This window comes from Dromiciops gliroides, chromosome 2 (genome assembly GCF_019393635.1).
Source record: "Dromiciops gliroides isolate mDroGli1 chromosome 2, mDroGli1.pri, whole genome shotgun sequence".
Classification (NCBI taxonomy): Eukaryota; Metazoa; Chordata; class Mammalia; order Microbiotheria; family Microbiotheriidae; genus Dromiciops; species Dromiciops gliroides.
In genome coordinates this window covers 521,793,573-521,815,634 of record NC_057862.1, presented here as the reverse complement: position 1 = coordinate 521,815,634, position 22,062 = coordinate 521,793,573, and the positions used below count along the sequence as shown (strand labels likewise).

At 41.3% G+C, this 22,062-nt stretch overlaps 1 protein-coding gene across 3 annotated transcripts in view; it reads right to left on the bottom strand.

Moving 5' to 3' along the window:
- Positions 1-17,999: 17,999 nt before the first annotated feature.
- The window catches only part of TGFA (transforming growth factor alpha), a 128,904-nt gene continuing 124,841 nt past the window's right edge, over positions 18,000-22,062 (bottom strand). For all 3 annotated transcript variants that reach the window (XM_043989276.1, XM_043989277.1, XM_043989278.1), the window contains one exon: positions 18,000-18,388. In XM_043989276.1, coding sequence (XP_043845211.1) covers positions 18,381-18,388 — 8 coding nt within the window. In that variant the 3' untranslated portion in view covers positions 18,000-18,380. The remainder of the gene's footprint in view (positions 18,389-22,062) is intronic.

Sequence of the window (22,062 nt, the reverse complement as noted above, 5' to 3'; positions counted from 1 at the left end):
CTTGTCCCTCTTCTGTTTAACATGAGGTCCTAGATATAGAACCAGAAAGGATCTCAGAGATCATCATCTAGTCTAATCCCCTCATTTTACAAATGAGGAAACTCTGTATCATTCCAATTTTAGTATATGTGCTGCTGAAGTGAGCACTGAAGGACTCATTTGTTTTTGTTTTTGTGGGTTTTTGGCTTTTTTGGTGAGGCAATTGGGGTTAAGTGACTTGTCCAGGGTCACATAGCCAGTAGCATTAAATGTCTGAGGCCGGATTTGAACTCAGGTCCTCCTGAATCCAGGACTGGTGCATTATCCACTGTGCCACCTAGCTGCCCCTGAAGGTCTCATTTGAAAGAGGAATAGATTTGTTCAGTTTGGTCCCAGAGGACAGAATCTGTAGCAATGGGTAGTAGTTACAAAGAAGCAAATTTAGGTTTGATGGTGAGGAAGAACTTCTTAATAATTAAAGCTATCCAAAAGTAAAATGGATTGCTTCAGGGGATAGTGGATTCCCCTTCACTGGAAGCCTTTAACCAGATCCTAGTTGCCTACTTTTTGGGCATTTGTTGATGGGGATTCCTTTGGGAGATAGGATGAACCTCCACTGAGGTCCCTACCAACTCTACAATTCTATAACTCTGTCACCAGATGACCTCTAAAATCCTTTCCAAATTGAAAGTTCTTCAGTTTTACAGTGACTCATAGAGTTGAAGATTTTATGACAGGGTTGTGACCACACAGAGGCATCTGATATCAAAACCACATTCGGATATGCCTAGGGGAGCTAGGTGACTCAGTGAATAGAGCACAGGGCCTAGAGTCAGGAAGACCTGAGTTCAAATTTGATCTCAGGAACTTAGTAGATGTGTGACTCAGGACAAGTCATTTAACTTGTTTGCTTCCGTTTCCCCAATTATAATACTGGGATAATAATAGTACCTACCTCCCAGGGTAGGATCAAATGAGAGTATTTGTAAATGATTAACAAAAGCACATACCAGGCCCTTAATAAATGCTTATTTCCTTCCTTCTACCCATTCCCATGCTTTTTTCCCTTCTCCATCCTCTAGAGTTCCTTCTTCATTTTGCCTACTGTGGGACCTCATTCATACCACTGTTTTCTGGGTTAGGCTTTGCTCTCCCCAACTGAACCCTCCTTTTCTGAACTCTAAGTCTCTGTGCCCCCTGAATTCAGCTGTATGACACAGAGGGAAAAGGATCATAGCTCTATTAGGGAACTCAGAGGTCACTGTCTCTAATCCCCTTGTTTTGTTGTTGTCGTTGTGTTTTTCAGTCCTGTTCGACTCTTTGTGACATCATTTGAGGTTTTCTTGGCAAAGATACTGGGGTAGTCTGTCATTTTCTTCTCCATCTCATTTTACAGATGAAGAAACGAATATAAACAGAATGAAGTGACTTGCCCAGTGTCACACAACTAGTAAGTGTCTGAGGTCAGATTTGAATTCATGAACTTGAGTTGTTCTGATTCCAAGCCCAATTCTCTATCCATTGTGCCATCTAGCTGCCCCTCATTTTACAAAGGAGGAAAAAGACGTAAAGAAGGTATCTGTTCATAGGCCTAGAGTTGTAGAGGTCATTGAGTCCAACCCCTGTAACTCTATTTTACAAATGAGTAAACTGAGACCCTGAGACATCACAGGGTCATAGGTTTAGAGCTGGAAGGGACTGTAGAGGTCATTTAGTTCGACCCCCTCGTTTTATAAATGAGGAAACAGAAGCACAGAGAGAAGTTAAATGATTTGCCCAGAGGCACACAGCTATCTGAGGGAGGATTTGAACCCAGGTCTTCCTAACATTAAGTCCCTATCCATTATACCATTATAGCATTATTCATGATATCCATTATACCATCATATCGGTGCCAGGTTTAGAGGGCCTGTATTCAAATCCTACCTCTGATACTTATTATCTGCGTACCTTGTACACACCACCACCTCCCTAGGCCCCAATTTCCTCATGGATAAAATGAAGATATTGGATTAGTTTGACTTTAGCTCTGAATCCATTACTATGACTTGCCCCAGGAGGTAGTCAAACCATGCTCTAATATAAGTGAGGGAGGAGCTCTTAATTAATGGGTTAATTCTCCTAAGGAGAATATACTTGAGCCATTTCATGTTGACTTCTCATGAGGATCATTCCCATTCCCATGGGGTCTTCATCCTCAAAAGTAGAATTAATGCCCATGAGTTGGTGCCCCATAAAGTTTAGAGGATTTAGCTGAAGGGGCTACTGTCCAATGATGGCAAAAACTCCCACTTCTCCAGGGCTCGGAGGTTTTCAAAGCACGGTCTTCACAATGACCTTTGTGAGTAGAGAGTACAAATGTTGGTCAATATTGCCATGTATTAGGTTATTGATGCCCAGAGGGATTATGTGAAACAGGGTTAGAGACCCGGGTCTTTCTCTCCTATATCCATCCCACTGCTCCCATGACATCTGGATGAGTATATGAGTATATGTGAGTACCTATAGCACAACACCTTTTGGTGCTAGATTTGGGGTCAGGAGGGATCTGGTTTCACAGATAGCCTCTCACACTTAACAGCTGGGTGAGTCAGCATAAACCATTTAGCCTTCTCATCTTTAAAATTATGTAAGAGCAGGACTTACCTCACAGGAGTGTTTTGAGGACCACATGAAATGAAGTAGGTATAGAATTTTATATATGCATATGAATATGTATATATGTATATGTACATGTACACACATATGTACAAATATATACAATACACATATGTATTTATATACACACATATATAAGCTGTTTAAAATTTTTATAAATGTGTAATTTTTATAATATTTTATAAATTTATAATTTTGATAAATTTAACTGTTTTTTTTTATATCACCCATATTTCCCAACATATCCTTCCCCTGGCCCCTCCCAGAGAACCATCCCTTATAATAAAGAATAAAAAAGATTAAGGAAAAAGTGCTACTGGCTGCTCTGAGAACTAGTGCCTTTTACGTCTCAGACCTCTTTCCTCTCCAATGGGCCTTCTGAAAGGAATGGAGCTGAGCTTGAGATACTCAGGTCAGTTTCAGGCATCAGAGCCAAGAGCAGATGATAAGGGGCCCTGGAGTTTCCGGCATGAACTCATTCTTTGGCTTTTTCCCCTTCATGGCCTGAGTGAGGACTCCGCATCTTGCCTGGCTGTGGGGACAGAGGGTCCCTGAAACAGACACCAACAATCCAGGGAACTGCATACGAGGGTATCTGCCATGGTTTGAAAGGCCTCATCTACAACTATATTGACCAACAACCGTGAACACCTGTTTCAGACTGAAGGGCTCAGTGTGGACAAACTGGGAGAAGATGAGTTACATCCAGCTCTCACCTGAACTAAAGGCTGATTGTGGAGTTGGGGGGGGGGCGGGCCAAGATGCTGCTACTAAGATGATGACGAGAATTAGAGTGAATCTTGTGTTGGCATATGCAGGGACAAAGTAAGATTTGAAATCAGAACTTACGCTACTATTGGGGTGACTTTCAGAGGATTAGCAGAGGCTACTTCAATGTGGAATAGAGTAAGGCACATGTGCAGGAAAAATATTTTTATGGTTATCTTTTCAAGATTCATAAGGCGGTAGAGATGAGGGGCAGGGGTGGGGGGAGGAGATGTTGGGACCCTTGATCTGGAGCTAGAAAGTACCTTGGAGTCCATCTAATTCACCCCCCCCCTCATTTTATAGAGGAGGAAACAGGCCCAGAGAATTTAAGTGGATTGCCCTAAGTCACAGAGGCAGTATCAGAGGTAAGATTGGACTCAGGGCCTCTAACTTCCAAGCCAATGTTTTTTCCCCAATTCTTTGCTTTCTATTCCTTCCTCCCTTCCTTCCTCCCTTCCTTCCTCCCTTCCTTCCTCCCTTCCTTCCTCCCTTCCTTCCTTCCTTCCTTCCTTCCTTCCTTCCTTCCTTCCTTCCTTCCTTCCTTCCTTCCTTCCTTCCTTCCTTCCTTCCTTCCTTCCTTCCTTCCTCCCTCCCTCCCTCCCTCCCTTCCTTCCTTCCTTCCTTCCTTCCTTCCTTCCTTCCTTCCTTCCTTCCTTCCTTCCTTCCTTCCTTCCTTCCTCCCTCCCTCCCTTCCTCCCTTCCTTCCCTTTCCTTCCTCCCTCCCTCTGGAGGAGTGGATTTCTCTCTCCTCCTCCCCCATCAATTTGTCTAGCAGCAAAGCTATTCACCCAGAAGGAGACCCAATATTCAGTAGCTGGAGAGTCTGCGGTAGAGTGAAAGGAGCAGAGATACACACTCCAGGCCAACTTGGACACAAGAGGCAGAGTCTTGGAGAGGAAGCAGCTTCTGGAAAGACCTTAAAAGATGAATAGAGAAAGGGAAGTCATGAGAAGAATGGAGCTAAGAGAGTGAGAACATGGTCAGGACTCTGGAAGGCTATGTGAACCTAGAGGTCAAGAGTAATGTTAGGATAAATGCTGTGCTGCTTAAACACCCTCCAGAATACAGTGCCGAAGGTAATATATCTTGCTTTCTTTGTTCTCTTCAGCTCCCTTATGGAGGTTTGGGACTTTTCTGGGTATGGGAAAATCTGTTTACCTTTTTCTTCTTTTACATGTATACTTTGTCTTTATAATCACAGGCTCTTGCTGAGTCTGTGTGCACTTATTGGAAATAAGTAGTTCAAAGGATAGGGGAGCATCCTCCAAAGAAAAGAGAGAGTGATCTAATACTGAGGTGTTTTGTGAGGCTCTGTTTCTGGATGGTGACTCAGAGCTTTAAAAAAGGGATAAAATTACAGATCTCTTGATACAACTTCCCTGAGTAGTAGAGGGATATTTATACTGTGAAACTCATTTAAGCAATAGGAATGATGATGGCGGTGGTGGCAGCTAACATTTATTTAGCATTTACTATCTACTAGACTGTGCTAAGAACATTGTAATTTTATCTCACTTGATCTTCACAACAATACTGGAAATAAGTGCTACTATTATCCCCTTTTTACAGATGTAGAAATAGAGGTAAACAGGGGTTAAGTGACCTGACAAGGATCACACAGCTAGTAAATGTACAAGGTCAGATTTGAACTCAGGTCTTACTGACTCCAAATTAGCACTCTTTCCACTGTGCCACTTAGCTACCCCAATGAATCACTAGTATGGCAAAAGGCGCAGAATTGAGTGATTGAACAACTCTGCTTACCACTGCACCCTACATATTGTTTGTGTCTAACAATGTATGTCTCATTAAGTACCTGTACATCACTTCTCTTCCAAGATATGAGAAGCATGCATCACCATCAGTCTGTTGGAGTATTGCTTGTTCATTGCATTCATCAAGGTTCTTCAAGGCTTTTCAAAGTTGTTTTCCCTTACAATATTGCAGTTGTAAAAATAGATGTGTTTATGAATACTTTGCTCTTCATCAGTTCATCTAAGTCTTGCAGGTTTTTCTGAATCTATCCCTTTCACAATTTCATACACTGCAATAATATTCCATTATATGTATATACCATAAATTGCTCAGCTATTCCTCAAATGATGGGTGCCCATTTTATTTCCAGTTCTTTTGATACAACAAAAAATGTTATTGTGGGGTGATAGGGTATGCAAAGTTTAGTGACTGGGGTTATAGTTCCATATTGCTTTCCAGAAAATATTGCCCAAGTCCATAGCTCCACTAATAATGTATGTGTGCCTGTGCTTCCACAACCTCTCCAACAATTGTCATATTTCTTGTTTTCTTGACAATCTGATGGGGATGAGGTGGAACTTAAGAGTTGCTTCAATTTGAGTTTCTCTTATCATTAATGATTTGGACTGTGTGGTGGTGTTGTTTTTTTAAAAATATGGTTAAGGATACATTGCATTTCTTTTGAAGCTGCCTATCCATGTCCTTTGAATACTACTTCTGTTTTTTCTACCATGAGGAATGGTCTCCAGACCAAGGGAAGAACAAAAAGCATTTAACAGGGAATAAAATCAGAACTTCAATGAGGAGCAGGTAAGAGAGCACCTAGCTGCCTTCAGTTAAGTTCAGTTACTAAGCCTAAGCAACTGGGGTCACAGGGAACTGAAAGAACTAGTGCATGGGATTGTTAAAATATTGTCAATGATCTCTGAAAGATGATGGAGAACTGGAGAAAGGTAACTGTCCTGATTTTTTTTTCTAAAGGAAGACAGGACAATTTCTGAATCATAAGCTAGTGAGGCTTGACTTCAAGTACTGTAAACATTCTAGGAGGTATCAGAATTTGTTAGCATTTATAAAGGGAAGCCATGATCACTAAGAGATATCAACAATCAATCAATATTTATTAAGCACCTATTATGTACCAGGCACTGTGCAAAGTGCCGGGGATACAAAAAGAGGCAAAAAGACAGACCCTGCTCTTAAAGAGCTTACAATCTAATGGGGGAGGGGGGAGAGGGGACAACATGCAAACAGATATATATATGAAGCAAGGATACAAGATAAATAGAAAATAAAAAAAAAGAGGGAAAGCGGGGGTGGGGGGGGAGGGGTGGGGGGGAAGGGAAACTTCCTGTAGAAGGAAGGATTAAAAGCAAGTCAAGTGATACTGATTATTACTTTTTTTGGACAAAGTTACATGGACTGGTAGATGAGGACAATGCTTCAGAATATGTGTAGATGTTGGGAAAGTATTTGAGGTACAGTAAAGTACTTTACCCTATGAAGAAATGTAGGTTTGCCGGCCAATGCTAATTAAGTAAATTTAGTTACCAGTTGAGTGGTGGCATCTGAGAACAGTGATTAATGAATTGATGCCAAACTGGAGGGAGTTCTTTAATAGAAAAAAACTGAGATTTGTCTTGGCTTTATTTTGTTTAATATTTTTTTTTACCAGTAATTTGGATGAGGGCAAAGGTGATATGCTTGTCAATTTGTGGATGACGTGAAGTTGAAGACAGCTAACACGTGGGATGACAGAATGGGAATCTTCCCCCTCTGACTCCTAGTCTCATCACACATAAGAAGAGGGGGTTGGAGTAGATGATTTCCAAGGGCATATTTCCAGTTCTATTTCCAAGTCTGTTCCGAGGGAGAATTTTTCCAGCTGCCCTTTTGATTATTTGAACTTTACTGTTGTTATTTCTGTAAGTCTTCTTTCCCTTGTAAATAAATGTCTAGGAAAAGCACAGTTAACGTCTTGAGTGTGTGACAGGGGGCAAAGGAAGAAAGGAAGGTCTGGGCACCAGAGGCTCCAGATATTCTTATTTTGAGGGGTGAGGGAAGTTCAGAATCTAGATATTGTGCTTTGGTTGGTTTAGCTTAGAGTATAATGATTTCTGTCTTGAGCACAGAAATCACCAAGCCAAAGGCAAATGTTTTTCTAGGTGTCAATTCAGAGAAGGACCTTATTTATAGGAAGGGGAGATTATTAGCAAGGCCTGGGCTGGGGGAATTTATAGTTTGTTCTTATATCAAGCTGAAATTTTCTTCTGCTGAAACTTCTCTTCACAGTTCCTAATTTCGACCCCTGGAGCAGCAGAAAATGTCTCCTCCCTCTTCAAATGATTTTTATATCATGCGGTTTCTGGTCCTATCACCTGTCTCAGAGGCAATGTGGTTTAGTAGAAAGAAAACTGGATCTGGATGAGTCACTTAGCCTCTGTGCGGCTCAATTTCCTCATATGTTAAAAGGAGGGCATTGGGACCAGGTCTTCTAATGTCTCTTCCAACTTCATATCCAATGATTAGCTATTTCTGAATACACTCTAGTTCCAGAGTTCTTAACTTTTTCTGTGCCATGGACCCCTATGACATTTAGTCAAGCTTATGGACTCCCACCTCAGCTTCTCAGAATAATGTTTTTTAAATGCACAAAATACTCAGGATCACAAAGGAGAACAATGTGGTATTAAACCCAATTAATCAATTGGCATTTCTTTAAGCCCTAAAATTATACTAGGTAGTGGATTGTCTTGGGCATTGTGGATACAAAGACAAAAAAGAAAGTCCCTCTCTAGGTTCAAGAAGCTTATATCCTATTCATCCAACACCCCAGATGGAGTCTGATCAGTGAGACTATAACTTTTTGTTTTTAGACACTAAACTTTGATTACTGCAGTCCAAGGTGGATCTGGTTAAACAAAGTCTGAATGAAGCAAAACTTTCACTAGCCTGAAGGTTCTAGTTTCCTTCTTCTTTCTTTTCTTTCTTTTTTTTTTTTGGGTGAGGCAATTGGGGTTAAGTGACTTGCCCGAGGTCACACAGCTAGTAAGTGTCAAGCGTCTGAGGCTGGATTTGATCTAGTTTTCTTTTACCAAGATAGAGCTGGGTCTGTGTGTATAAGGTTTGGGAGATAGGTGGCTGAGAGCTAGTTTCTTTATTTGAACAGTCAGAAATCCAGGAGGAAAAATGGCAGCTGCTTTGCTTGGTTCTGTTCAAGCAAGGGTTAAGGTTACAAGTACTGTTGGGCAGCACATTCTTTCCATGATGTCAGATTTTCAGCACTAGAAGGAGTTCCCTCCAAGGAATGTGGATGGCATGTTATCAGCCCAGAGTTCAGTCTTGGATAGGGGTCACTGCCCTCTTCCCCCATCCTATTCATCCTGAACTTGATTACAATTTCTGCAGCTTGAGCTTTGGCCCAGCCTTTTCTCACCTGGACTGTATCACTCCAAGTGAGACTACCTTGAGCCTGGATCTTTACAGGGCAGGAATGGGGCTCTGTTTGGAAATGTAGATGGGGCATCTCTCCACTCCTTCCTCTCATCTGTGACTTTTGTTCAATTAGGGATATGCAGGAGTTTGGGAGAAATTACAAAATGGCAGCTTGGTGCTGGGAAAGATAGTATAGCACACTTTTTTCCTTCTTGGCATGAAAACCCACTTATTTTCTGCTTTTGAGTGGGAAAATATGACTCCGGAATAGAACCACTGTGTCAGCCACAGAACTAGGGACCAGAAATACACAGGAGAAATAGGGCATAATCTTGACCTCAAGGTGCTTACAAATTGAATAGGGCAGTGAGGAAGATAAAATAGAACACATGCAGAAACAATCAATTCAAAAGCTTGTATTAGGTGCACTGTGCTAAGCACTAAGGATACAAAGAAATGTAAAGGAACTCACATTCTAATGGGGAGAAATATAAATTACTAGGTAGAGACAAGATATATATATATATATATATATATATACACACACACACACACATTTATATATGTGTGTATGTGTATATATAAATGTGTATATATACATATACACACACATATATGTGTGTGTATATATATATATATATATATATATGAATGAGAAAATGGGAGATAATCTCAGAGGGGAGGGAAAGAAGAGGTCTGGGAAACAGCTAGTAGCCAAATTTGTCTGGAAGAGTGAATTTTAGCAGGTCCAAATTACAGAGGACCTTAAATGCCAGGTTAAGAAGTTGGTATTTTATCCTCTAGACAATAGGGAGCCACTGAAAGCTTTTGAGCAGAGCCAGGTTGTAATCTGACCTGTATACTCAGCATCTTAAACCTTTTAAATGCTCTTTCATTTCCATTATCTCATTTGAACTTTACAAAGCCTCTCTGAGTTAGGTAGAACAGGATTATCCTCATTTTACTAATGAGGAAACAGAGGTTCAAGAAGTTTGTTAAAGTGAATTACTCGATGTCATATAATGATGGAAAGAATCAGAACTAGAACCTGGGTTCATAAAATTTGTAACTGGAAAAGACCTTGGATTTCAGCTAATTCAACTGCTTATGTTTTAGAGGGAGGAAAGTGAGGGTCAGGATAGGGTAGTGACTTGTTCATGGTCATCACACAAGAGGAAGAACGAGGCTTTGAACTCAAGCCCTCTGACTCCAGAGTCATGCTCTGGGCCCTGTGCTCTTGATATCCTGCCATGTTACAATGGACTATCTTGACCATTGTTTCTTTATCTTTCACTTTGGCCTGTGTACTTAGCTCTGTGTTCCTGGTCTGTTTCTTATTCAATCTCATTTCTGGTAGGGAAAGATGCTCCTGTGAGATATGGTACAGAGCCTGACCCACTCTCTCTTTTTTGTTTTTTGCAGGCCAATGAGGGTTAAGTGACTTGTCCAGGCTCACACAACTAGTAAGTGTTAAGTGTCTGAGGCTGGATTTGAACTCAGGTCCTCCTGAATCCAGGGCTGGTGCTCTATCCACTGCACCACCTAGCTTCCCCCTCCCATTCTCTTCTGAGGCTCATTAATTCCCTAGGTTTTCTATCACTTCATCAAATATAGGGGCAGCAGGGCAGAAAGCTATTCCCATATCAGAAGCATCAAGGAAGACAAATCAGGCTATCCCCGCCTCCACTTTTTAAAATAAAATCTTCTCAAGGGGGTCTTGCAGAAATCAAATACCCGTGAGGCATCAAGCTATTATTCTAGTCATTTGAAAATCTAGAAAATAGAACAAAGATTCTGAGCTAGCAGCATGGAACTTATGTGACAGCTTTTTTTTTTTTTTTTTAGTGAGGCAATTGGGGTTAAATGACTTGCCCAGGGTCACACAGCTAGTAAGTGTCAAGTGTCTGAGGCTGGATTTGAACTCAGGTACTCCTGAATCCAGGGCCGGTGCTTTAACCACTAGCTGCCCCCCCCCATCCCCCACCCCGACAGCTATCTTAATAGCTTTTGTAGGCTTACAGATTTTTAGCTAGAAGGATTCTCAGAAGCCATTAGGCCAGATGAGGAAGGGGAGGCCCAGAGAGATAAGTGACTCGCCTATGGGCATCTGGGGCTTAAGGGTTAGAAGAAGGATTTGAAGGAGAATGAGTCAGCAGACCAGGGCTGAAACTTTATTTCTAACTCACTCCTTAGATGACCATAGGCGAGTTGCCTTTTTTTTTTTTAAATAAGTCACTTAAAAATTCTTGGGTGTCCATCTCCTAGTCTGTAAAATAAAGGAGCTGGGTCAGTTAGCCTCTATGGCACTAGTTCATCTTTGGATCTATGAACTCAGGAACTTTCTTCTGCTAAGTTTCGGGTCTGAAGTATTGGGCATCCCAAGGAGCAATGTTATAAATGGTCACACCACTTTGCTGCTGCTCCACTATTCCTTCTCCTTCCCCCCTCTCTCTGTTGGCCTATGAAATAAGGGTGAGAGTGTGAAGTGACTTCATGAGGCAGGAATGTACCAGTATCAGCATGGCTGAACTTCAGCTCCTGGTTACAGCTGCCCTGGATTACTCTGCATGCACCTGTGTATGATATCCCCAGCAAAACACCAAGAGTCAGAGGGCAGTAGGGGAAAAACACATGGAAGGTTGATGAACACTGGGTAAGTTTGGGTTGAAGGGTTCTGGGTCTCATGGTATCTGGAGCTAGAAAATACCCAAAGTATCTGGAGGAGATCAGGCTATGTTCCCTTTCCCTCCTAAAACATCTGATTTTGCCACTTACTCATTATGTGAAAATTCTTTGTTATGAGGCATGGATCTCTAGGATGGGTGACGGGAGAAACTGAAGAGATGTAAAAACAAAAAGCTATTAATAAAAATCTATTTAAAGGACTCATTATTTGACCTTGGGCAAGCTATTTAACTTTTCCATGCCACAGGTGAGAAAACTGAGTTTTCTACCTGTAAAATAGCAATAATAAGCATACCATTTTTCTTGTCTACCTCACAGCTGAGGCCAAAAATAGAAATAACAAATGCGGAAGCTCTTTCTAAAAGTGGAAAAAAACCATACAAAAGTAACGTATTATTATATTATTGTGAGGCATTACCTTGCCTGGCCTATTTTCCTTAAATAATGACTAAATGGGGAAAGTCCATGGACATTTTGCCTTTTTCCTTGAGGCTTTGGGATACCCTAGAAGTATGTAAGCCTTGGGATGAGCCAGAACTTTGCCTTATTTATCAAGTTCTTGATACCTACAATCTATTCTCCTACATGATTTTGCTCTGCCCCTAAGTTCCCTATTGATCTCCTGATTTCTGCTTGCTTGCCCACCTGGAATCAGTGAATGAAAATGAAGATATCTCTTTCTTTTGATTCCAACATCCTAACCAGTTGGTTCTCAATTGTTTTAGGGGAGTTTGGAGGCTTCAGTGCTTCTAGACTCCCCTTCCTTGTTACATTAGAGCCTGCACTAAATGGGTAAGAAGTTATGTCTGAAGACCCAATGGGCAAAGGCAGTAACAGAAGGAAGATAGAAATTAGAGTCAACAGTAGGTTGTGGAACATGCAGATGATGAACTAGGAAGGTACACATGGGCAAGGTAAGACTGGTGGTCAACAGTTCAAGAAGACTGCCAGGAACTACAAAGGACAGGAAAAAGAGGGTAGAGAGACAGACTAAATGTGCTAACACAAGCACGATGGAGGCAAGTTTTCTGGCTCAACCAGGAGCTTCCTTCACAGTCCAGAGGTCCAAGAGGAAATTGTTACACTTAAAATCTAAAGACATGGTTCAGCTCTTGCCTCTGCTGCTTCTGGTCATGGGCATTTTCTATTAATGTCTTGGATGATGAGGGCACAGGTGGCATGCTTATTACATTTGTGGATGACATAAAGCAACCCATTAACATAGCTAACATGTTTGGATGATCAAATGGAGATCTTAGCCTCTCTGGTTCTCACCTTTCTCCTCTTCAAAATGGGGGTGAAGGGGTGAATTGGACTAGAACTGGATAATCTGGAAGGTCCCATCTAGCTCTAACATCCTGGGGTTCTAAGAAAGCAGGAGATTATATAAAAAAGATCAACATTTTCAGAACCATAAAATATTGTGTAGACTTTAAAATCATAGATTTGAAGCCAGAAGGGACTCTTAGTCCAACCTCTCATTTTATAGATGAGGAAAATGAGACCCAGAGGGATTAAAGTGAATTGACTGTGGGGCAGCTAGGTGGCGAAGTGGATAGAGCACCGGCCCTGGAGTCAGGAGGACCCGAGTTCAAATCCAGCCTCAGACACTTAACACCTACTAGCTGTGTGACCCTGGGCAAGTCACTTAACCCCAATTGCCTCACCAAAAGCAAACAAAAAAAGTGAATTGACTGAGGTCATACAGGTAGGATTTGAACTCAGGTTCTCTGACCTCAGACTGAGAACTTTTCATAATTGACCATGCTGTCTTTTGGAAAATGCCAGTTATGATGGTGGTGGTGATGATGATGATTATCTAAAAGGAGACACTAGGAAATAAAGAATACCTAAGCTTCGACAAGGCTAAGGGGAGAAAGATAGGTTCACAGAGCCACAGCTAGAGGACCTTAGAAACAATCTAGTCTAACCTCATTCCTTTATAGGGGAGGCCTACAGAGAAGCCAGGAAGCCCATGATCATTCAGCTAGTGAGCAGAAAAGCCAATATTTAAACCCAGGTCCCCAAGACTCTAAATTCACTACAACATCCACATCCTCCAAATACTCCAATCCAAATACCATCCTTACTAGGATTAAATTGGAAACTGCTGTCTCACCTTTCCCAAGAAGTTTCTCCTGGCTCCTACTGTTCACATTATTCTCTTTGATGCACAAACTCCTTACCTGTGTCTTGTCATTACAATCTGCTCTATTTGCTTAATTACAGGCTGTTTCTACTGCTCTACATTTATGTTTGTGTGCATATGTTTGTCTCCCCAACTGTGTTTTTTTTTTTTTAGTGAGGCAATTGGGGTTAAGTGACTTGCCCAGGGTCACACAGTTAGTAAGTGTTAAGTGTCTGAGGCCGGATTTGAACTCAGGTACTCCTGACTCCAGGGCTGGTGCTCTAGCCACTGCGCCATCTAGCTGCCCCCGCCAAACTGTGTTTTAAGCTTCTTTAGGGCAAGAAGGCTATGTTTTATACTTCTCCTATAAGGAGCTAGTACAGCTCTGGGTATGAAGCACATGTTCAGTTTTAGCTTTTGTCCCCTTTGCTAGAATAATTTCATTGATTCTAGGAGGCAGGTTGTATTCCTTGCCAATTTTTAGGATCCTTGTAATTTAGTGATGATCATTTTACTTAGGTTTACATTAATATTTGTACAGTAAAAATTCAACATAATTGCAGTGATATTTCAAACTTATTTTTTTTTTAAAAAAAGTCTCAGTCATGTTTTAGAAAAAAAAGAGTTCATTCCTTCATCCTTCAAAACAAGATACAGTACAATCAAACCACAGTGCACATTTCTGGAAAAAAACACAAACAACTGTATTTTATATTGCTTGCTCCTCTTTAAATAACTAACTTGGATACTGAGGAAAAGAACTGCCAATCACATTAACATATTACAGAGATCAAAATTAATTTACCACACAAAATAAATTAAAACATTAAATATTAACTTTTTCAGTGCAACATATACAGAAGAGAGAGTAACCATGACTAAAAAGCATCCGGCTGGTTAAATAATAAAGACAATGATAAATTGAACGTTTTCATGATGGGTTAGTAAAAAGCTACACTGAGTAGTTCTTAGTTCTTCATGTGGGCATCTGTTGGTCTTTCTGTCTGTCTGGATACTATTAGGATGTTTCAGAAAGACTGGCTTCATCGGTTACTGGGAAGAACTATGGTTTGCCTTTGAGAACATTTAAACATTAACATAAGTGCTTACATCATTTCTGCAAATGGATACCTTGGGTCTCTCTGGGCCTTTGAATATTCCCAACCCCCTTGGCTAGGCAGGGTGGGAGACATCAAGGCCTGGAAACTTGATGTCTGTCCCTGGCAACATTGTGTGGGTAAATAACAAACAGCCCATACACACACTGAAAACACTGTCCCCAGAAGACTAGCTTATTGATGCAATGCCCTTCCTACAACTGAATATGGAAAGTCTCCCCAAAAGAACCAGTAAAGACAGACTTCTTAAGCCCAGTGTGGGAGCAGGAAATGTCAGCCATCAAAAGCCTTTTTGGGCCTATATATCTAGATTCTCTTTTGGAAAAGGGCTTAAATATTCCAACTCCCTCTCTGAGGTCAAATTACAATACCGTTCCTTGGTCCATGTGCCAAAAGAGGCACCTCTCTTCTGGGTCAGGATTCTCATCTGAGTTGAAACACCAAATCAGGCAAATGTATCACTTGGGTCATGCCATGGTTAATGAGCTGGAAGAAGACATTTTGCCACTGGTGTGTGCTGGATAACTGGGCTCTGTTTTCCAGGGATCTGTGAGTCTTTTTTTACCTAGTGAGCTTTCATTGGCTCCCCAATCTGACCTTGGGGCTCTATGGACTGCATGTTGGTTCGGTTCAATGCATTAGCTAAGTGGCCTTGAGGATTCAACTCAAGAAAACCCTAATGGACAGCTGATCTTCTGAAGCCAGTAGAATAGAACTTGTAGACGTTGGCAGGAGGGCACAGAATGGACAAATTTTAACCCAAACAGAGAAGAATACACCAATATGACATTTTTACAGTCAAAAACAGAAGTATCATTGCCCCAAATGGTACATTAGCCAAATGCTCATCAGTTATTCCATTTCTAAGCAAGGAATCACCAACTAATGAGCCCAAATTGGAGAAGAAAGCCATTAGTTCAACTCCAGGTTCTATAAAGAGTCATGGAAAGGAAAGACATTTGAATTCCTCTCCCTGAAAGAAGCCTCATCTAAATTACTTCTTTACTACAGCCTTTTAAGACACCACCAAACAAGCATTTACTAGAGGGTGCTTAGTGTGTGGCTAGCCTAGTGCCGCATCTAGGGGACAGATCAAAGCCATGAGGTGAATGGACATTCTACCACGAGTCAGCATGATGTGAGAATCAAAGTGTTGACTGATCCCAAGCCAGAACCCTCTTACAGAGGCCCGGGAAAGTTCCAGCTGGTTTCAATGCCTGCATGTCCCAGGACTGACTTTGAATGGCATCTAACACTGGCCACCGGGAAGGCATGCAGATGCTCATCAGAGAACATATAGAGATAACGGGGCTAGAATTACACATGGGGAAATGCTACTTATAAGCAGAACCACCAAATCCCACAGACTAGATTTTAATTAGTCCATCTAGTAAAACAAATACTTCATATTGGTACTTGAAAAAAATTTTAAAAAAAGAAAAGAGAACTCATATAGCTTCTGCTAAACTATGAGGAGACAGGTTTGCCTTAAAATGAAAATTTTGGCCCACGTTAAAAACATTATTAGAAATCTATTTTCAAATTGTAACTTAAAAAAAATACCTGCACTTTTATGAGTCTCTCCTCTGCACAGACATCTTAACCTCCCAGGAAACATCCTAGGAGGGGGAGGAAGAACGGAAAAGACCAAAATGCCCTGGGGGTCTGGTTTTGATAAAGAGGCTGTGATTGTTCCTCAGCTTGATACATCCATGGCTCACGTGGAGGGGAAGGGTGCTTACCTGCACACTGGAAGCTGACATTTTATTTTACAATTCCAAGGGAGGGGAGGGGAGAGGGCGGCTTAGATCACATGGAGAATTAGAGGGGCAGGTTAGAGAACGGATTGAATCCTCATCCTCAATCTCAGAGATTCCAGCTACATTAATAAAGGAAACAACTGATACTCCAAGGTTAAGACATGGGTGATGGTATTATTATTATTATTATTATTTCAGTTCTTTAAAAAAACAACAAACAGAAGTAAACTGAGATGGGGTGGAAGACTAGAGAGGGAAAGGGAATGAGGGCAGGGAAGGAGTCTGTGAGAAGAGAATTTCAAACTATCTTTACTCATTTAATAGAGTCCTTTTAAGATTTGAGGAGCAGAATGTATTGAAGAGTATAAGTCTCTCATTTTTCAAAGACTAATGAATAAATAGTATCCTTGTATATGGTACAGTAAATTAATATATATATATATCTACCTCATTATAATTCTATCTTGAAATTTTAACTAACAAAGTCTAGTGATATACAAGATATCTACCACTGTTTATTCAGGGATGGTAACTGCATCCTAAGCCAAAAAGTACCCTGCTGTTCTCTGAGGAGGAAATATCTGGCCCAAAAGGGGCAAGGAGGCTTATTTGACATTTAATTTTTTAAAAAAGTTACCTCTAATGGAAAACAGAAAAAATTACTAGAATGTTTTGCTTAATGGCTTGAAAATAAATAGGAAAGGTAAAGGTTCCCAATTTGAAAACAAAGCAACAAACTGACTGAATTACACAAGGAAAGTAAGTGACTGGCTCTCTTTTTCCTGGATCTGGCCTGAAATTTCAAGGATGCTCGGCTAACCATCAGTTTCCAAATACAACTTAGAAGATTTCTCCAGGGGGCCGTCAACATGTTATTTTCTTAAAAAATAAATGAGTAATTTTCTATACACATAGCAGAGCTTACTTACCCTACACACACAAGTACTAATCTATATGCCCATTCATTCTCTCCAGAGGGGATGAGCTTCACGTTTGCTACTTGCTAGTTATCCCACCTAGAATAAGACTGAACCTATGGGATGGCCTAGGGTCTCAAAGCTCAGCTTTAAAATTTCAGTTGTGCATTTTCCCCCCCTGTGATATGGTTCATGCTCTTCCTCCCCAGAGACTAATGATTAGGATGCTGGAAATGCTTCCCCTGATCAAAAGATGCAAATATATTTTTATAAGCTATAACTTCAGTCTGTAACTAAACAGAAAATCTAAAGAGGTTTTGCGTGTGTGTGTGTGTGTGTGTGTGTGTGTGTGTGTGTGTTTTACACTGGTTTAAGAGATGAAAAATGAAAGTCTTTTGTTATCTAATAAATTAGAAATTATCACCATGGGAAAATAGCAATAGAGGATTTATGATATCTTTCTATCAATGGATACATCCAGAGGGCTCAGAGGGTTAAAGTGTTAAAGGTTCTGTAGCCAGAAAAGACAATTCCTCTTAGAACTAGTTGTCTTTCTATAATATAAGCAGCAACCCCATTTTACCCCCTTCCCCTCATCAAACAAATGAGACAGAACTGTAACAACTTGAAAGAAACTTATGATCCCAGGCAAATTCCCAAACACCATAAGGAGGTCATGGGAACGGACCGACAATTTCATCCAAAGACAAAAATGAAGCACAAATGGACAAGAGTGGGGGGAAAAAAGAGGAAGAACTTCGGATTGAAATTCGTCCGGGCAGCGCACACACTCACACCTGCACCAAACTCAAACACCTCCACACCTGCATCCAACTTTGCTACGTAAACAAGAAGCCAACCCTCTTTGCAGTTCCTTCCAGCATCATCCGTCATCCAGCTCCAAAAACGCAGTCTTAAGGGTTACGTGGTCTGCCGATTTCCATCCTCAGTTCACACCAAGTAACCCCAAGCAGATGGAATTCTTGATGAGTTCTGAAAGCCCAGCAAATAATAAAGAGGATGCATAGGAGTTTTTGAGGCAATGCAGGAAAAAAATGCTTGCTAGTATGTCCCCAGCAATACTTGCTTCCATGGAAAATGCACTTCTTCAGAAGAGTCCTTTCTCCTTTATCAGGCAGCAGCAGTCCAACCGGCTGTATCCCTTGGTGTCCTTCCTTCAGACCACTGGAAGAAAAGGGAAAGGCTCCATTACTGAGAGTTCAGAGCTCTCTATTCCAGTTGTTATTCTAAACAGGAAGTCAGCAGGGAGGAGTTGACTTTCAAGACAGAAGTTTGGAATGGACCATAAAAAGCTATCAATTTGTCATCACTATGATGCTTTCAGGCTGTTAGGCTTCAATTCAATTTTTGCTGAGTCCATCTTCAGGAGATTGTTGAGAATTTACATTAAAAGTGTTTGTGGGGCAGCTAGGTGGTGCAGTGGATAGAGCACCAGCCCTGGAGTCAGGAGGACCTGAGTTCAAATCCAGCCTCAGACACTTAACACTTACTAGCTGTGTGACCCTGGGCAAGTCATTTAACCCCAATTGCCTCACTAAAAAAAACAAAAACAAAAACAACAACAACAACAAAAAAAGTGTTTGCAAGGGGCAGCTAGGTGGTGCAGTGGATAGAGCACCAGCCCTGGAGTCAGAAGGACCTGAGTTCAAATCCAGCCTCAGACACTTAACACTTACTAGCTGTGTGACCGTGGGCAAGTCACTTAACCCCAATTGCCTCACTAAAAAAAAAAACCAAAACAAAAAACCAAACAAAAGTGTTTGCAAACCGTGGAGTGCTATATAAACGCAAGCTATCATTATTATGAAGGAGAGGAGGGGGGAAGAGGAGGAGGAGGAGGAGGGTAAAATTGGGAAAGCAGAAAAACTCTCTTAAATGCTGCACTGAAAAAATAAATTGAACACAATAGAAACAAAGGGGATAGCCATCATCTTGGTCTTACCTTTAAGCCAGTATTGCTCAACAGCCAACCTGGTGGCCTTGTAGGCACATCAGGTAACCAGCATTTTAAGTTGGGTGCCCAACTTATAAGAGAACAGGACTTACATCTGGAATCAACCTTAGAGATCATCTCGTTTCATTAACCTCAATTCAGAGATAGAGAAACAGAGGTCTAGGGAATAGAAGCAATTTGCCAAGGTCATAGCCAGTAACGAGCAGTCAGGATTTGAACCTTAATTCCAGATCTAGTGTTTCTGAGGCTATAGTACCAAGCTCACAGCTTCCTGAAATCTGCTACCAGCTGTGGGGGTCTCTGCAAGGCCACTATCCCCATAGGAAATGAGCTACACCCTATCTTCCAGAGATCCTGAGAACTTGTAGAAATGAGGTAATATTCATTTGATCTTCAGCTTCCCTGGATTCACCCTGCCTACTATTGTGTTGTCTGTTTTAGAGACTATTTCTTGCTTGGCCACAATCAGGGAGAAGGAGGAAACAGGGCATTATGGCTCCTGCCTTTGGCAGCACATGACATCTTTAACAGGTTGGAGGTTTGGGGATGGGAAATTTATCTTGCCTACATTTGACCTTCCCAAAAAAGGCGCATAATTAAGTCATTAAGAAAATGATCTGGAGTTTGAAAGGAAGGTTAAAGCAAAGAACATCAAGTTCCAGAGTTGTAGGGGATTTGAGAATATGCAAAACCTAGCATGCTAGAACTGGGAAGTATCTTAGAACATCTTAGTGCTAATGGGACTTTTAGAGCTAAAGGTTAGACGTTAGATGTCATTTACATCAACATTCTTATTTTATAGATTTGGAAACTGAGGCAGCAGTATATTATGGAAAAAAGCACTGAGTTTGGAGTCAGAGGGCCTGGGTTCAAATTCTACCTCTCACTATGTATGTGACTTTCGACAAATCACTGAACCTCTGGTCTCTGCTTCCTCATCTTGGATGAGATGGTTTCAAAGGTCCCTTCCATCTCTAGATTTAGGACCCCATGAGGTTCTGAGAGTGGGAGGCATTTGCACAAGGTCATCCAGGTTGTAAGTAGCAGAGCCAGAGTTTGAACTAACTTTTCGACTCTAAATCTAGTATTCTTCCCTCTCCAGTGCTATGACTTTCTTTTTTTTTTTTTTTTATTAGTAAGGCAATTGGGGTTAAGTGATTTGCCCAGGGTCACACAGCCAGTTAGTGTTAAGTGTCTGAGGCCGGATTTGAACTCAGGTACTCCTGAATCCAGGGCCGGTACTCTATCCACTGCGCCATCTAGCTGCCCCACTATGACTTTCAATGAAGCCAAGGAGTGGGTAGGGGACACCAAAAAGTAATGGGATGCCATGCATTATAGACAACTACAATGAACACCAAGTCTTCCTCAAATGAATAGTTTTCTATCTAGGGTGTTGGGTCTAAATGCTGGGGAAACATTTATCTTTCCTAAGTCATTAACTTACTCAGTGGGTTGTCCCAGTAGGTTAGTGGAGGTATGTCTGTGAGGGGGTGGGGTTTGTATGTCAATCCTGGTCCCCCCCCCCCAAGGTAGAAGCACAATACAGTGGAAAGAACCGTGGATCTAGAGACAGAAGGTTCAAGAAACCTAGATTTGAGATCTGGCTTTGATAGTTCTTCTCTGTGCGACCTTGGACAAGTCATTTGCCTTCTCTGGGATCGATAAAACCAAGGGATGAGAACTTTAGTGTCCCTTCCAGCTTCTTCTTCTTTTTTGGGGGGGGGTGGCAGGGCAATGAGGGTTAAGTGACTTGCCCAGAGTCACACAGCTAGTAAGTGTTAAGTGTCTGAGGCTGCATTTGAACTCAGCTCCTCCTGAATCCAGGGCTGGTGCTTTATCCACTGTGTCACCCCCCCTTCCAGCTCCTAACAGTTTTTTCTGTGATGCTGTCCCACCAAAATGACATGACTGTGGCATGCCACTTTATGGCCTGTTTCCCACACTTTAGACAAAGAGTGAGCATCACATACTGCCCACTTTCTTCTTAATAGTACTTCAGGGATGAAAAAGTCAGCCTTCCCCAAAGGAATTTGGATATCTCTGTATGTCACTATACATACAAGAGAGCATAGCCATGGGTAACAAATTCCTCAGCTTTCTCCAACCACCTCCAGATCCCCTATTTGAAAATGCTTACCCTATATACGATAAACTTCACTGTAGTTGAAGTTCACCTCGACATCCATTCATTCAGCTCAGCTTATAAGAAGTACAAATGGAGGGATATGTAAACCACACAGAGGAAAGGGGTTGCCAGGCCTTGGAAAATCCTGAATCTTTGATCTGTCCCTGTCCAAATCTCTCTTCTATTGTTCGATGTGATTTGGAGGTAAGCAGCAATTTTAAATTATGTGTTTGCGATTGAATTAACCAACAGGACTTTCATAAAAATTTCACTTTCAAAACCCTTAGCTGAGATTGAGGAGGACTTAGAGAGTTTATTTTTTCAGATAAATGGAACTTCAAATTCTAAAATGGTTAGGGTCAGTATTTTAATGCTAGTGAGACTGACTCAACTGAAGGGTTTTTGTTCTTGTTATTCAGTTATTTTACTCATGTCTAACTCTTTGTGACCCCATCTGGAGTTTTCTTGGCAAAGATACTGGAGTAGTTTGCCATTTCCTTCTCCAGCTCATTTTACTGATGAGGAAACTGAGGCAGCAAACAGGGTGAAGAGACTTGCCTGGGGTCACATGACTAGTAAGTATCCGAGGCTGGACTTGAACCCAGGAAGATGAATCTTATTAACTCCAGGCCTGACATTCTATCCTCTGCATCACCTACCTGCCTGAAATGAAGGACCAGGATTCTAAATCTCTTAAGGACGTGTATTTGGCCTTCTCATCTATTCCTTCTGTCCTTCATTGACATTTTAAAAATC